Raw genomic sequence first — 12,251 nt, 5'->3', positions numbered from 1 at the left:
ACAGAAAATTTTAAAAATAATATTCCCTTTGTATAAATTTTTTGTTCATTTACTTTTTATTGGAACAGAAACCAACATGGCATTTTAAGGTATAAATACATAACACTCACATTTTTACGATTAGTCATCTTTTTGAATTGATTTTGTAATAAATAATATTCAAAATTGATTTGTTCATTAAAATAAATTATTATAGGGTTTGATTTTAAGCACAAGTGATTAACACATTATGATCTAATGGCAGAAACTTTTATGGCTCTAGTTCTGGCCGATGATGTGCACTTTACTGGCGGCGACGGGTATTACGCTGCTTATCGAAGCGCATTTCCATTTCTTCAAGAACCTTGGGTGTATAGCGTACCACCAGCTTAACGGATCCAATGGCTTGCTTCAAGAGTTCCACAGCCTTTTCGTGGTTTTCGCCTTCAACGGACTAAATTTTAAAACGATAATAAATTAATTCATATGGGGTTTTCCCTCGATGTCCACTTCTAACCCAGACTTACCACTCCGTTGACAGACAGCAGTTGATCGCCTCTCTTGAGACCTCCATGCCTATCAGCAACTCCCCCGGGTATTATACGGGAAATATAGATGGGCGAATTTTGTTCCTTGCCTCCCATTACGTTGAAGCCCAAGCCTGAAAGAAATAACATATATAAAGGTGAATCCAAAGTTAGGTTGAAGCCAAACAAATTTTTTTAGGGCGTGTCCATAGTCATATCTAAGCTAGCTCTATTTATCGCTTTCAGTTTAATTAGGAGATTCCTAGATGACAATGTCTTACCCTCCTCCGTTTTAGGTAACTCCACCACTCGGGGATGTGCGTGACCCTCGCTGGCTGCAAAGGCGGCCACTGTGGCCTTGGCTGTGGCAGACGCCCGAACGTCGTGGGATCCCTGGATGTCCACCGTCTCATAGACATGTTCGTACACCTCTCGAACGGACGTCATGAAGTCGGAGTTGAGCACCTTCTGCAGGGCAGCCAGTTTTGTAGTTGGGAAGTCGCCACTGGCCTGCAGTTTTTCCAAGAGCTCTATCGATCTTTTTACATCTGAAAGTGGGTTTATAGGTTTATTCAACGTCAGTTTGCTGGCGATGGTCAACGGAATTCCAATCCTTACCCCGGGACAAAGTCAGTGGTTCCGCGTTATCGGCCATGTTGTAGAATCTTAAGAATATTCAGCTAAAAATTAACCTGAATATTATTCGAGAATACTGAGCTGAAAATTAATGGTGTGACCAGGAATGTCAAGGAAAATCACTTTTTTAAATTGTTTCACACACTTTGGTATATTCGAATAAGTAAACCCATGGTCATATTGATTTAAAATTATTTTCAGAAGAACGTAAACAATTTAAGAAAAGTTAATAAAATGAGCTTACCGGCAGCACTTTTGCAGCGTTTGAAGAAGAGGGGACTGGTATCAAAACAAACAGGTAAGTTTATGCACATGTGATATAAAAATCGTTCCTCAAAACTCTTAAACAAGTATTTTACCGACATGGAAATTAATAGAGAAATAACCATCTTAATTCCAAGGAACCACACCGATATCAGAGGCTATAGAAGAAATTATAGCTGAAAACTATGACGATGATGATAAGGGCGCCCCGTACACACCATACAAGGAGGAGCCGGAGCCCAAGCGCAAGAGTGTCGAGGAACAGTTCTGGTCGCACCGCATCAAGGAAAGGATTGGCGTAAACGAGTCACACCACGGTTACAAGCTGTGCCCTAACAAGTACAACATCTGGCACAAGTGCTCGCTCTACTGTGTCAACAAATTCAACAGCACCCCGCACTCCTCGCAACCGAGTCAGGAGTATCTCAAGCGCTACAAGAGATTGCTGAGAAAGTATCCCCTGGAGGCTGGTTGGAAGGACATTTACGATAAGGGCTGCAAAGCGTACTATTTCTATAACTCAACTACGCAGAAAGTCTCGTGGCTGCCACCATCCCATCCAAAGGCCCGCGTGACACACAGTGCAGCCGTCTTCCGCCGGCAACTGGCCAACTCCAACGACGAGTTTAACTTTGACTCCAACAATTTGCCCATCTTGCCAAAGTCTTCTGGTAACGGTGGTGGCTCCAATGAACCAAATGAACCTGATAATGCTTATACTTCATCTTATGTCCCTGCCAAGAAGCAAAAATCCAGAGACTTGGATCGAAAACTGCATCGGCGGCGACGCAATGATAATTAGAATTGTAGCTCTTAATTTTTTAAGAGTCAAAATAAATGATAAAGCTTAATAAGTATCTTTCTTCGATGTCCTCGCCGGAGTAATTCATGTTACATACCCTTTTTAGGTTTAAAAATGTACACTCTTGCTTTATTGAATGGCTAGCTTAAGACAATGAATGGTGGAGGAGCCGCCGCGAAACAATTAAATCAAAGGGAACGGATTCGGATTGGATATCAGGAATGCAATCCGGTAAAAGTAGTGTCGTACGAGACTGGAAAAGGGTCAGATCTAATTTAGGGGCGGCAGTTAAAGCCCTCAACATGAGGATGCTCTGGGGGAATACACTTTCACCAAACGTTGTGCCATGTGTAAAGGTGTTTTAACCATGTTTTTATATATGGGTGAAAGATAAATACAAATATTCTGGTTTATTTCAAGGTCCGCTTTCCTTTAACAACAACCGGTCGGTTTCGTATGTAACCCTTGCGACGTTTCGAGTTCTGTATAGAAAATATATGCATTAAGTTTTGAATAAAATTCAACGAATTTTTGGCCTACCTTTCTGGAGATCAAGTTGGCTGGTGGAATCGTTCTCTCCTTGGCTTTCAGTGATGGCCTGTTAAACTCGTGCGGCTTCTTAACCCTATAGATGCGCACCAGCCAGTGCTCTGTGGTATAGGCTTCCTCCAGATAGGTAAGATCAAAGTCTTTGTTGCCAATCACAGCGTTGCGAGTGCGATCATATCCAGATGGGCCTCTGCAATCATATTTTTAGTAAACAATTCTAATATTCAAGGCACTTTCAAACTTACCTATAGTCCAATTTCAGTTCCCCGAATCTGTAGTAGCTTAATTTGTACATAAGGCAGTTCAGTAAAGCTGGAGCACCCTCCGCATCCACACGGAATTCACCGCGGTCGGTGAAATAATCGCTCTCCTTGATATCCTTGGGATGCTCGCCCTCGGCTATGCGCACCATCCACAGGAACTTGTTGATGTCATCGCCCGAATACCCGATAACACCGCCAAAGATCACCAGAACATAGTCCACGTCCAGGGATGTCATGATTTCGTAGGATTTCTCCTCGGTCGAAGACATTGCCTTTCCCACCAGTGCTATATGACTATTATTCCACGTGTTGTTGTCCACTAACGTTGTTCTATTCGCCATTCCTGCTATCTGATAGCCATAATCCCACCAGGACATAACGCGGGCATCGTCAGCGGTGTTCTGGGACAGCCAGTAGTAAGCCTCCCTGAAATCGTCCAATATGTTGCGGGAACTGCAAATGGAAAGGTAAGAAATCATGTGTCAAGTTTAAAGTTGACAAATCCTAAAAAATAAAACTTACCCATCTTGGCTATTGTGGAAAGCCAGCACAATGGAGGGACTGGAGTAGGCATTGCTGGTCACCCACGTGCAGTGAACAGCGAACATCATCAACAGCATGAGAACGGCCAAAATAACAATACTTTTCAGGTTCGAGCTGATGCCTGTGTCCTGCTGGGCATCATGTTTGGTTCGGTGCTTCAGTTTCCCGGCCTGCAAGTCCAAAGTTTGAGTTTAAGTAAGCTTATCAAGTACTTTGGCTCTATTTCACTCACCTTGTCGTACAGAGTTTTCTTTTCAATGGAATCTTCTGACTCATCCACTTCGGTGGCCGTGTGTATGGCCGTGCCAATTCGCTTCGACGAATCCTCTTGAAGGAAAACCTCCAGCAGGCCCGAGAAAGCCACGCCAGCCAACATACACACAACGGGCGTAAGAGTCAGCATCAGACGAACCATAACTCCGGCAAAGTAGACCGCACTAATGGCGTACAGCACCACGAAAACACGCTCATCGTTGATTTGCTTGATGCAGTACCAGACGCCGACTGGGAAGGCGCACACCAGTATGTGCAGGTCGAAGAAGAACGAGAACCAGGTGGTGGGCTGATGCTCCGACACGGAGGCAATGATCGGAATGTGGATCTTGGCGTAGCCAGTGTCCCACAGCGAGTAGAAGCGTCCACTCCAAGGGGCCACGACGCCCAGCATCGTGAGCACCACGACGGCCACGAAGACACCTACACCCACCAGTAGGCCACCGACGATGAACAGCTTCCGGAACTCGTTACGCGACAGAACCGACTGCAAGTGACGCAAGGTTGCCACGGCCATCAGGAGAACGAACACGCCCAATGCAGCCATGTGCTCGCTGGTGCGTATGGGCTGGAATCCCACGAAGGGGATCTGCATGGAGAACAGTAGTCCCAGGATGTAGAAGGTACTGTAGCTGGTCAGCAGGCGCGGCGAATATCTGCCCATGATGAGCAGCACGAAGACATGCAGCGGGATCAGGTTGATGATGAACACGTAGCCACCCCAGGCGGAGACCATGTAGAAGTACGACAGAGCAGCTCCGGCCGACCAGAACACCGAACCGGTCTTCACGGAGCGCACCCACAGGAAGTAGGTGAACTGCAGGGCGAATATGGCAATGCCCTCATTATCGTACGATCCGGCCACCGAGCGACTGATGTAGCCGGGCACAATGGCGATGAAGCTGGCAGCAAATAGACCGGCGCCAGAGGACCACAGTTCCTTGGTCAGCAGATATGTGGAAATGGAGGTGAGACCGCTGAAAACCGGTGCGAGGAACACGCAGATGTCGCGGATGTGCACTGGGATGTTGAGTACGTGCAGAAGCCAGTGGATGCCACCCGAGGTGATCATCAGGCCCGGGTACACGGTTCCACCGACGATGCGACCCAGCGGGTACCAGGCGCGCTCGTCGAACCAGTTGAGAAACTTGTACCAACCGTGCTCCACCATATAGGCGGTGGCCCGGTAGTTGAACCACGGATCAAACTCATGGATAATCGACTCGAAACGGATTACGGCGAACAGGCGAGAGGAAAATCCGGCCAGCCAGGCAATCAGCAGAATCGCGAACGTTATCAGGCTGCTGTAGCCAGCCACCTTGCTGTTTAGCATCTTTGGCGTCCGATTCATGTCCCTATTCCAGCCAGGTAATGTGAATATTAAAACCGATTCTGAAACTAACGACACATCTCTTCTTAGACACGTAGTCTAAAAAAAATTGCCGGCTGGACTGCCAACCTACACGTAATTTTGTTATCGATATTTGCAATCGATGAAAGGGTCATCGATAGAATGGTTTTGGTGTTGGAATTTGTTATCAGGTTTGAAGTTTACTATGACTTTGTAATTTAATTAACTTTATTAGAATTAGAATCTTAAATAAATATGCGTTTCTTTTTTAATACTCCTTTATTTTCACAAATTTGTTTATTTAATTTCAATTCCAGTCGTAACACTCGTTTTGAAATGATCGGAATTGGATCAGCTCATCTCTACCGTTTAATGAACCATCGTATTCACAACAATCAACTAGTTCAGTGAACTTATTCTAATAAATGCCTTAGAACTGGCCGAATTAAACAATAAAAATTAAAAAACCAACATGAATATTGGAAATATTAAGCGAGCGCCCAAGAAGCTAAGCGTTTCCAAGAAGCCTGCCGTCACTGTGGATTCACCCTTAGCAAAATATCCTTTACAAAACTTGAATTTAATCTAGTCACTACAAACATTTCCAGCCGGCGTTTACGATACTTTTAACAAACACATTTTGTATTGTTAAATGATAATTAAGTAAATGTGGTTTATATTTGCTTCACCCAGAAGCTACACTGTTTATCTAGAACATGTTTTGCGTTTAAATATCGAACAAACCCATAGAAATAACGTGGTACTTAACGTTTTGTTTGTTTACCTTTTTGAGCCATATGAACTACTTATTAAAACTTAATCCCTTGCTGGTTTCTTTAACTAAATGTAAACGTATGACTCCTCAGGGACCTTGACTTGCATCATTTGCAGGATACCCATCAAGCCCAGCGTTTGGAAGGTGCACATCAACTCCAAGCAGCACAAACAAAATGTGGAACAGGCCAAGCAGAATAAGATTGAAAAGCTTGTGGCCACCAGTGCCAAGGAATCATCTGCCCCATCTTTCAAGGCTCCGCATCCTGTCGCCAAGTCTAGTACGCAACCAGATCCCACTCTGGCAGGGAACCAAGAAGGGAATCCTCAGCTTACCCCAGAGAAGGCGCCACCGCAATCAAATCCAAGTAGTAATAAGCCGCCTCCAAACGAATCTGTAGCCGAAAAATTGCCGGAGAAGTTTTTCGACGAGGACAAGACCAATAAAACCGAAGCCGCCCGACTCCAGGACGAGGAGTGGCAGCGCTTTCAGCAAGAGATTAAGAAGGCAGCCACAGAATCCAGTGTTATCGTAGCTGACGAGCAAGAGGATATTAATATCAAGCGACATATCAAGGAAATAGACGAGCAAATTGATAACTGGAAGAGGGTCATCAAAATAAATGATCAGAAAACTTTGCTTTTAAATAAGAAGAGAAAAGTTGAGGTTAAAGTAGAAGTAGATCCAGAATTAAGTTCCAGCGAGGATGAATACAGTGTAGACGATTTGTACGACTGGCGAACTAAGAACTTGCACTAATAAAATATATACACTTTTAAATGTTATTGTTTGAAACCATGAACACTTGAATAATTGTAATTTAATTATTATTATTTCTAAATATTTAAAATGGAACGATAAATCATGGAAAGTAAGATGTTTCAAATCAGTTTCAAGGCAACGCATGAGGTACAAGGTTTGTAATATTTAAAAGTAATCATAGTTCATATTTTTATCTACATATTTTAGAGTTAATTTAATAATAAAAATGAAATAATTTGTTAATATATAATAAAACAGCTGATATACCTAAGTCGAATGAAACTGAAACTGACCAGTAGCATGTGTGGCCACACTAGTGGACTCTTCCCACGTTTTGTATTAACGTCAAGCGATTCGTACGCTACATTACATGATCAAAATTAGTACATATTTTATGTTACATTAATTAGTTACACACTTTTATTTATTCTAGGCAGTATTTACAGAAATTTTTATTATTTATTTAGGCTGTTCTACTTTTTCTTTTAGTTAAAATCTTTACATAGTTTGTATATAGAAAAATGTGTTGATTTTGTTAATTTATGCATGAAGTTCACCCTATAAAAAAATACAAAGCAAACCCATTGTTACAATGATATCTGATTCGTGTGAAAAATGAATTTAAAATATATATTACTATTGTGCACGTTGACGATGAATTATTCCAGTCTCATGTGCTTGGAATATTCAGAGGCCTTCAATGAATCTGCACTCGTGAACACCATCCATACGGGCCACAGCAAGAGAACCAGTAAATTTCTATTTGATACCATTTTTCGGATCAGTTCGGGAGTCTCGAATGCCTTCGGACTTTCGGAAGCAGAAGACGAGACAGAGTACCCAGAGAACTCCAGCCTCAAAAATTGCGATTGCGGTAAGTATAAAGAGCCAGCTTAAAGTTAATTTATCATAATATCATTTCTATAATATATATTTTCATAGATTGTGGTTTTTCGAATGAAGAAAATAGAATTGTTGGTGGAAAACCCACTGGAGTTAACCAATACCCTTGGATGGCACGAATTGTATACGATGGAAAATTCCATTGTGGCGGATCATTGTTGACCAAGGATTACGTTCTATCTGCAGCTCATTGCGTTAAAAAACTAAGAAGATCCAAAATACGAATTATATTTGGAGATCACGATCAGGAAATCACTTCGGAGTCTCAGGCCATCCAGCGAGCTGTGACATCCGTGATAAAACATAAAAGTTTTGATCCCGACACTTACAATAATGATATTGCCTTGTTGAGACTTCGAAAGCCCATTTCATTTTCGAAAATTATAAAGCCAGTGTGTCTTCCGCGGTATAATTATGATCCAGCAGGTAAAAATAATAATTTTATATTTAGTTTCTAAATTTAAGGATTTATAGATAGAATTACCTTTATAATAATTTTTAAACAAATATTTAAGGACGCATTGGAACTGTTGTGGGCTGGGGACGTACCTCCGAGGGCGGCGAGCTGCCGTCCATTGTTAATCAGGTGAAGGTGCCCATCATGTCCATCACCGAATGCAGAAATCAAAAATACAAAAGTACTCGAATTACCTCATCGATGTTATGCGCTGGCAGACCCAGCATGGACTCATGCCAGGGCGACAGTGGCGGACCGCTGTTGTTATCCAATGGAGTTAAATATTTTATCGTCGGAATTGTTTCCTGGGGCGTTGGATGTGGCCGCGATGGATATCCGGGTGTTTACTCGCGAGTAAGCAAATTTATTCCATGGATAAAATCTAATTTACAAAATACCTGCCTGTGTTCTTAGTCAATGTTGTATGGAAATACACGCGAACAAATATTTATTGATTTTAGCTTAGGTCCGTTTTAATGCCAAGTGTCTTTGTTATTTGTCCCCGGAGCAACGAAAATAAATATTAAAGTTTTATTTATTACAAAGGTTTCTTTATATTTCATGGATTGGGTTTGTCAATCAAGACGAAAAGTCCAAAAAGTTGCATCAAATATCGGTACAGGATCGTTACATCAATATTTTTATCATTTCTAGACTCCCAGTGTATTCTTTTCACAGATCTTTGTACAATCATCAGTTTTTATCATTGTTTAAAAACGTATATCTATAATTAAGTACATTTCGTTGCAAAATCTCATTTCTAAAATTTCTAATAATACTCTATGTACACTACGCACTACTCTTCCCTGTACCTATTGCTAAGAACTGTATTCGCAACTTTTAAGACTTCAGTTGATATCTTTCCACAGCTAGACTCATTGACGGATTGTATTTTAAGTGCTGCATGGAGTGGCATTAGGAATTGGGTATTGGCATTTGACCCCAATTGATAATTCTCCATTGATTCGTAAATAGATTTAAAAAGTAGTTGCCTGTCGGAATGAAAATAGCCCCGATTTCCGTGAATTACCTTAACGCCGGCGTGGGACATGTTACAAATGCTCATGTACATGCAGTGATCTGGACGGTAGTTGTATTCGCATGGCATGATGTACAGCTTGTCGGGATGAAAGTAAAATAGTATGTTTATGATGTCTTGATCGCCCCAGATAATTCGCAGTTTGTACTCCTTGTGAATAGCCAAGATATGTTGCTCCCATTTCATGTCCCTCATCCGTGTAAGATTCATTAGCATAACGCCAGAGTTCACGCCGAGTCGGCCGTAGAACGGATGTCTTGCGAAGCGGTTGTACCATCCAATGTTTTCGTTCTCGTGCTCTGGGGTCAGCGCTGAGATCTGAGTCTCGTTGAACTTCTTGAAGAATCGCCATATATCCGATATAGGGGACAAGAATAAAATATCCGTGTCAACGTACAGCAATGAGTCTACGTTCGTTAGCAGAGACTTGAAGAAACAAATAGTTAAATTAGCAAAAACCCCTACATGTTAATATTTCAATTCGCACTTACCGGGAGAAACAAACGCTGAGCTGCACATGGCTTGAAGAGATTCTTCCATTCGATTTCATTGTGACTGGGAAACTTTAATGGCAGGATCTCAAAGTCAAAAGTAAACGGTTTGATGTCCCGCCAGTCTGTCAGCTTTTCCGTGAATTCATCACCCTGCCCGTTCTCAGTGAAAATTAAAAATTTTAAGTACTCCTCGTCATAGTTGAAGAGAATGGCCGATTTGATCATAACCAGAGTCTCCTGGACCCTTTGACCGCAGCAAACGACAACGATATATAGAGGAGGTTTCGATGTTTGTCTGAGGAATAAAAAAACATTTTCTTAGTACAAGTTATTAAGTTTGATAGCTTCAAAAATGTTGATGGCTTATTGATTGTTAATTGTAACGTTGACAACCGGCTTGGGTTGCCACATTTCTATGGGTTTACATACTATGTAGTTATACGTACGCTTCGCTAAAACCACCTGCCTCTCCCTTATAGTCGGTTACCCAAGAAGGACGCTGATGAACGAAGTAGGAAAGTATCGCTAATGCAATCAAGCACAGCAGACACATGTGGAGATGATGCTGCAATATTAAATCATATAAAAACATGTTATAAATGTTATATATAGTTATATATAATCATTTACTTACCATTTTAAGAGTATGCAAAAGCATAGTTGCAATTTGTTTATGTTTTTGGTGCTTAAAGTCGCAGATGCCATAATCTTCCGAATCAAAAAGGAATGTTTGTAAATCGCTTAAGTCACTTATAATTTAACTTAAACTACATGATGCCAGAGTGCATAATATTTAAAAATATGCAAAATTGCTAAGCAAGTAGCGCAAAAAGCAGTCGTAAATATTTTGATGTTAGTCAAGGTAGCGGCGACGTGTTGTTGAGGAATGGAACGATTAAAGAAGTTGCAGTTGGAACAAAGGAAATTTGTGTTTCATTTCATTAAATTTGTTATTTTGTATTTAAATTAAGATATTAGTTATGGTGTCAACATATTTTGTTTTTCAAAAATACTTTCTTAGACGAATGCTTACATTACCTTTAATAAAATATGTAGAAGAACCAGTATTATCTCGACACAATGCTATTTAGTATGGTAAAAATTAAGTACTTTAAAATATTTGACAAAATATTATTTATACATTAGTAAGAATTTGATTCGAAGATTTCGTTTCGTAATATGAAACCTAATTACAATGAATACCTATTTTCTTGCACCATGTTTCGTTTTCGCGTTTCAAATAACATATGGCCGATAACTTATCGAAACTGCCTATCAGCGGGGGAATTGTTTTCATTTATCTTGAACCTTACACGTGCGAGCCGAATTAATAACAAATAAAAATGATGCGTAAACAAGCCAGGCAACGCCGGGAATACTTGTATTCAAAAGCCCTCACCGAGCGCTTGAAGGCAAAACAGAAAATTCAGGAAACCGTTGTTCAGGCCTTAAATGAGAACAAGACAATTGGCTCGAAGAATGTTAAGAAAAGCATGACAGTCTACAACTCGCTGAAATATATTGATGGAGGTGAGAATTATATTGCCACACATAGCTTTCAAGCTTATTATGAGAAAAACAAATAAACGTCCCCAACTATCCTTATCTTAGGTGTCGATGATCGCACTGTCAATGATGAGTACCATTATGCTGGATGCGAGGATCCAAAAATAATGCTGACCACCTCGCACAACCCCTCGTCCAGATTGAAGATGTTTATGAAGGAGCTGCGTTTGATCTTTCCCAATGCCCAGCAGATGAACAGAGGCAACTACCAGCTGCCGACACTAATGCACGCCTGTCGTGCCAATAATGTAACCGATTTCCTAATTGTGCATGAGCACCGGGGCATTCCGGACAGCCTTGTGGTTTGCCATCTTCCCTACGGGCCAACTGCCTTCTTCAACATATCCGATGTCATTATGCGTCATGACATTCCCGATATTGGCCACATGAGTGAGCAGAAGCCGCATTTAATTTTTAATAACTTCAAAACGCCTATCGGCCTGAGAACGGTGAAGATCCTGAAGCACTTGTTTCCCGTCCCGAAGGAGAACTCCCAGAGAGTCATGTCATTCTTAAACCACAATGACTCGATCATATTCAGGCATCATCAGTACAAATATAAAAACAAAGAACTGGAGCTCAGCGAGGTGGGGCCTAGGTTCGTCCTGAAACTGTATCAAATCAAGCTGGGCACGCTGGAGAATATTAAGGCGGCTGACACTGAATGGATTAACCGTCCCTATATGAACACCTCACAGAAGAAGCTTATTTTTTCCAATGATCCTGGATTGACGAGTAGGGGCGAAGACGTTTAAGAATATTTCACTGGGGCAATTTAAAAAAATAAAACAAAATTATGCATAGAAAATAAATTAATCCGTTGCATTTTTAAACCTCTGCTGGGTATTATAATTTCAGTCAGATAAAGTATATATGTATATTCTTGATCAGTATTAGTTTATATGATCAGTAATTAACGATGAGCAGTAATTACCTCTGTATGATTAGTCAGTATGTATGAGCAGTAAGTATCTAAGACCAGTAAGTAACTATGATCAGTAAATATCTATGACCAGTAAGTATGTATGATCAGTAAGTATCAATGAGCAGCAATTAACTTTGACCAGG

General features: G+C 41.1%; 7 protein-coding genes across 9 annotated transcripts; 4 read left to right on the top strand and 3 right to left on the bottom strand.

The window, feature by feature from the left end:
* Positions 1-37: 37 nt before the first annotated feature.
* On the bottom strand, positions 38-1,217 carry veli (L27 and PDZ_signaling domain-containing protein veli). The gene is made up of 4 exons (XM_020962134.2): positions 1,125-1,217; positions 788-1,054; positions 507-640; positions 38-433 (listed from the first exon to the last, which is right to left on the bottom strand). The coding sequence occupies exons 1-4, from the start codon at positions 1,159-1,161 to the stop codon at positions 284-286; spliced, it is 588 nt and encodes a 195-aa protein (XP_020817793.1). The 5' UTR covers positions 1,162-1,217; the 3' UTR covers positions 38-283.
* Positions 987-2,257, top strand: PQBP1 (poly-glutamine tract binding protein 1). Its single transcript, XM_020962133.2, has 2 exons — positions 987-1,440; positions 1,544-2,257. The coding sequence occupies exons 1-2, from the start codon at positions 1,377-1,379 to the stop codon at positions 2,206-2,208; spliced, it is 729 nt and encodes a 242-aa protein (XP_020817792.1). The 5' UTR covers positions 987-1,376; the 3' UTR covers positions 2,209-2,257.
* Positions 2,258-2,307: 50 nt separating this feature from the next.
* On the bottom strand, positions 2,308-5,319 carry Stt3B (catalytic subunit 3B of the oligosaccharyltransferase complex). The gene is made up of 5 exons (XM_020962131.2): positions 3,796-5,319; positions 3,543-3,733; positions 3,003-3,473; positions 2,749-2,947; positions 2,308-2,690 (listed from the first exon to the last, which is right to left on the bottom strand). The coding sequence occupies exons 1-5, from the start codon at positions 5,185-5,187 to the stop codon at positions 2,619-2,621; spliced, it is 2,325 nt and encodes a 774-aa protein (XP_020817790.1). The 5' UTR covers positions 5,188-5,319; the 3' UTR covers positions 2,308-2,618.
* Positions 5,320-5,560: 241 nt separating this feature from the next.
* Positions 5,561-6,742, top strand: LOC110191101 (zinc finger protein 830). Its single transcript, XM_020961847.2, has 2 exons — positions 5,561-5,745; positions 6,040-6,742. Exons 1-2 carry the CDS (start codon positions 5,660-5,662, stop codon positions 6,719-6,721), a joined length of 768 nt encoding a protein of 255 aa, XP_020817506.2. The 5' UTR covers positions 5,561-5,659; the 3' UTR covers positions 6,722-6,742.
* A 258-nt stretch (positions 6,743-7,000) lies between these two features.
* Positions 7,001-8,629, top strand: LOC110191079 (trypsin-1). 3 transcript variants are annotated; one of them, XM_086839464.1, is made up of 4 exons: positions 7,001-7,080; positions 7,393-7,598; positions 7,667-8,053; positions 8,143-8,629. In XM_086839464.1, exons 1-4 carry the CDS (start codon positions 7,001-7,003, stop codon positions 8,496-8,498), a joined length of 1,029 nt encoding a protein of 342 aa, XP_086695590.1. In that variant the 3' UTR covers positions 8,499-8,629. The 3 variants fall into 3 exon arrangements, with proteins under 3 accessions (XP_086695590.1, XP_020817473.2, XP_086695591.1); XM_020961814.2 differs by having other exon boundaries at positions 7,001-7,107; XM_086839465.1 differs by lacking the exon at positions 7,001-7,080 and adding an exon at positions 7,107-7,160.
* shams (glucoside xylosyltransferase 1 shams) lies at positions 8,614-10,505 on the bottom strand. Its single transcript, XM_020961813.2, has 4 exons — positions 10,252-10,505; positions 10,064-10,182; positions 9,615-9,912; positions 8,614-9,549 (listed from the first exon to the last, which is right to left on the bottom strand). The coding sequence occupies exons 1-4, from the start codon at positions 10,273-10,275 to the stop codon at positions 8,881-8,883; spliced, it is 1,110 nt and encodes a 369-aa protein (XP_020817472.1). The 5' UTR covers positions 10,276-10,505; the 3' UTR covers positions 8,614-8,880.
* A 350-nt stretch (positions 10,506-10,855) lies between these two features.
* On the top strand, positions 10,856-11,995 carry LOC110191039 (U3 small nucleolar ribonucleoprotein IMP4). Its single transcript, XM_020961759.2, has 2 exons — positions 10,856-11,147; positions 11,229-11,995. The coding sequence occupies exons 1-2, from the start codon at positions 10,961-10,963 to the stop codon at positions 11,936-11,938; spliced, it is 897 nt and encodes a 298-aa protein (XP_020817418.2). The 5' UTR covers positions 10,856-10,960; the 3' UTR covers positions 11,939-11,995.
* The last annotated feature ends 256 nt before the right edge of the window (positions 11,996-12,251 follow it).

The sequence above is a fragment of the Drosophila serrata genome, unplaced genomic scaffold (genome assembly GCF_035046125.1).
Source record: "Drosophila serrata isolate PLE 108 unplaced genomic scaffold, ASM3504612v1 contig_376, whole genome shotgun sequence".
Taxonomy (NCBI): domain Eukaryota; kingdom Metazoa; phylum Arthropoda; class Insecta; order Diptera; family Drosophilidae; genus Drosophila; species Drosophila serrata.
This window is presented reverse-complemented; position numbering and strand designations above follow the sequence as displayed.

Coding starts and splice junctions, on each gene's coding strand:
- shams (XM_020961813.2), bottom strand. CDS start 10,275: ATGCTTTTGCATACTCTTAAAATG. Junction 10,183..10,251: donor TTTTGCATACTCTTAAAATG/GTAAGTAAATGA, acceptor TTAATATTGCAG/CATCATCTCCACATGTGTCT. Junction 9,550..9,614: donor CTCAGCGTTTGTTTCTCCCG/GTAAGTGCGAAT, acceptor TGTTTCTTCAAG/TCTCTGCTAACGAACGTAGA.
- LOC110191101 (XM_020961847.2), top strand. CDS start 5,660: ATGAATATTGGAAATATTAAGCGAGCGCCCAAGAAGCTAAGCGTTTCC. Junction 5,746..6,039: donor GTGGATTCACCCTTAGCAAA/ATATCCTTTACA, acceptor CTAAATGTAAAC/GTATGACTCCTCAGGGACCT.
- veli (XM_020962134.2), bottom strand. CDS start 1,161: ATGGCCGATAACGCGGAACCACTGACTTTGTCCCGGG. Junction 1,055..1,124: donor ACCACTGACTTTGTCCCGGG/GTAAGGATTGGA, acceptor ACCCACTTTCAG/ATGTAAAAAGATCGATAGAG. Junction 434..506: donor TGCTGTCTGTCAACGGAGTG/GTAAGTCTGGGT, acceptor TTTAAAATTTAG/TCCGTTGAAGGCGAAAACCA.
- LOC110191039 (XM_020961759.2), top strand. CDS start 10,961: ATGATGCGTAAACAAGCCAGGCAACGCCGGGAATACTTGTATTCAAAA. Junction 11,148..11,228: donor GCTGAAATATATTGATGGAG/GTGAGAATTATA, acceptor TCCTTATCTTAG/GTGTCGATGATCGCACTGTC.
- LOC110191079 (XM_020961814.2), top strand. CDS start 7,001: ATGAAACTGAAACTGACCAGTAGCATGTGTGGCCACACTAGTGGACTC. Junction 7,599..7,666: donor CCTCAAAAATTGCGATTGCG/GTAAGTATAAAG, acceptor ATATTTTCATAG/ATTGTGGTTTTTCGAATGAA. Junction 8,054..8,142: donor GTATAATTATGATCCAGCAG/GTAAAAATAATA, acceptor CAAATATTTAAG/GACGCATTGGAACTGTTGTG.
- Stt3B (XM_020962131.2), bottom strand. CDS start 5,187: ATGAATCGGACGCCAAAGATGCTAAACAGCAAGGTGGCTGGCTACAGC. Junction 3,474..3,542: donor TTCCACAATAGCCAAGATGG/GTAAGTTTTATT, acceptor TTCCATTTGCAG/TTCCCGCAACATATTGGACG. Junction 2,948..3,002: donor GAACTGAAATTGGACTATAG/GTAAGTTTGAAA, acceptor ATATGATTGCAG/AGGCCCATCTGGATATGATC.
- PQBP1 (XM_020962133.2), top strand. CDS start 1,377: ATGAGCTTACCGGCAGCACTTTTGCAGCGTTTGAAGAAGAGGGGACTG. Junction 1,441..1,543: donor ACTGGTATCAAAACAAACAG/GTAAGTTTATGC, acceptor CTTAATTCCAAG/GAACCACACCGATATCAGAG.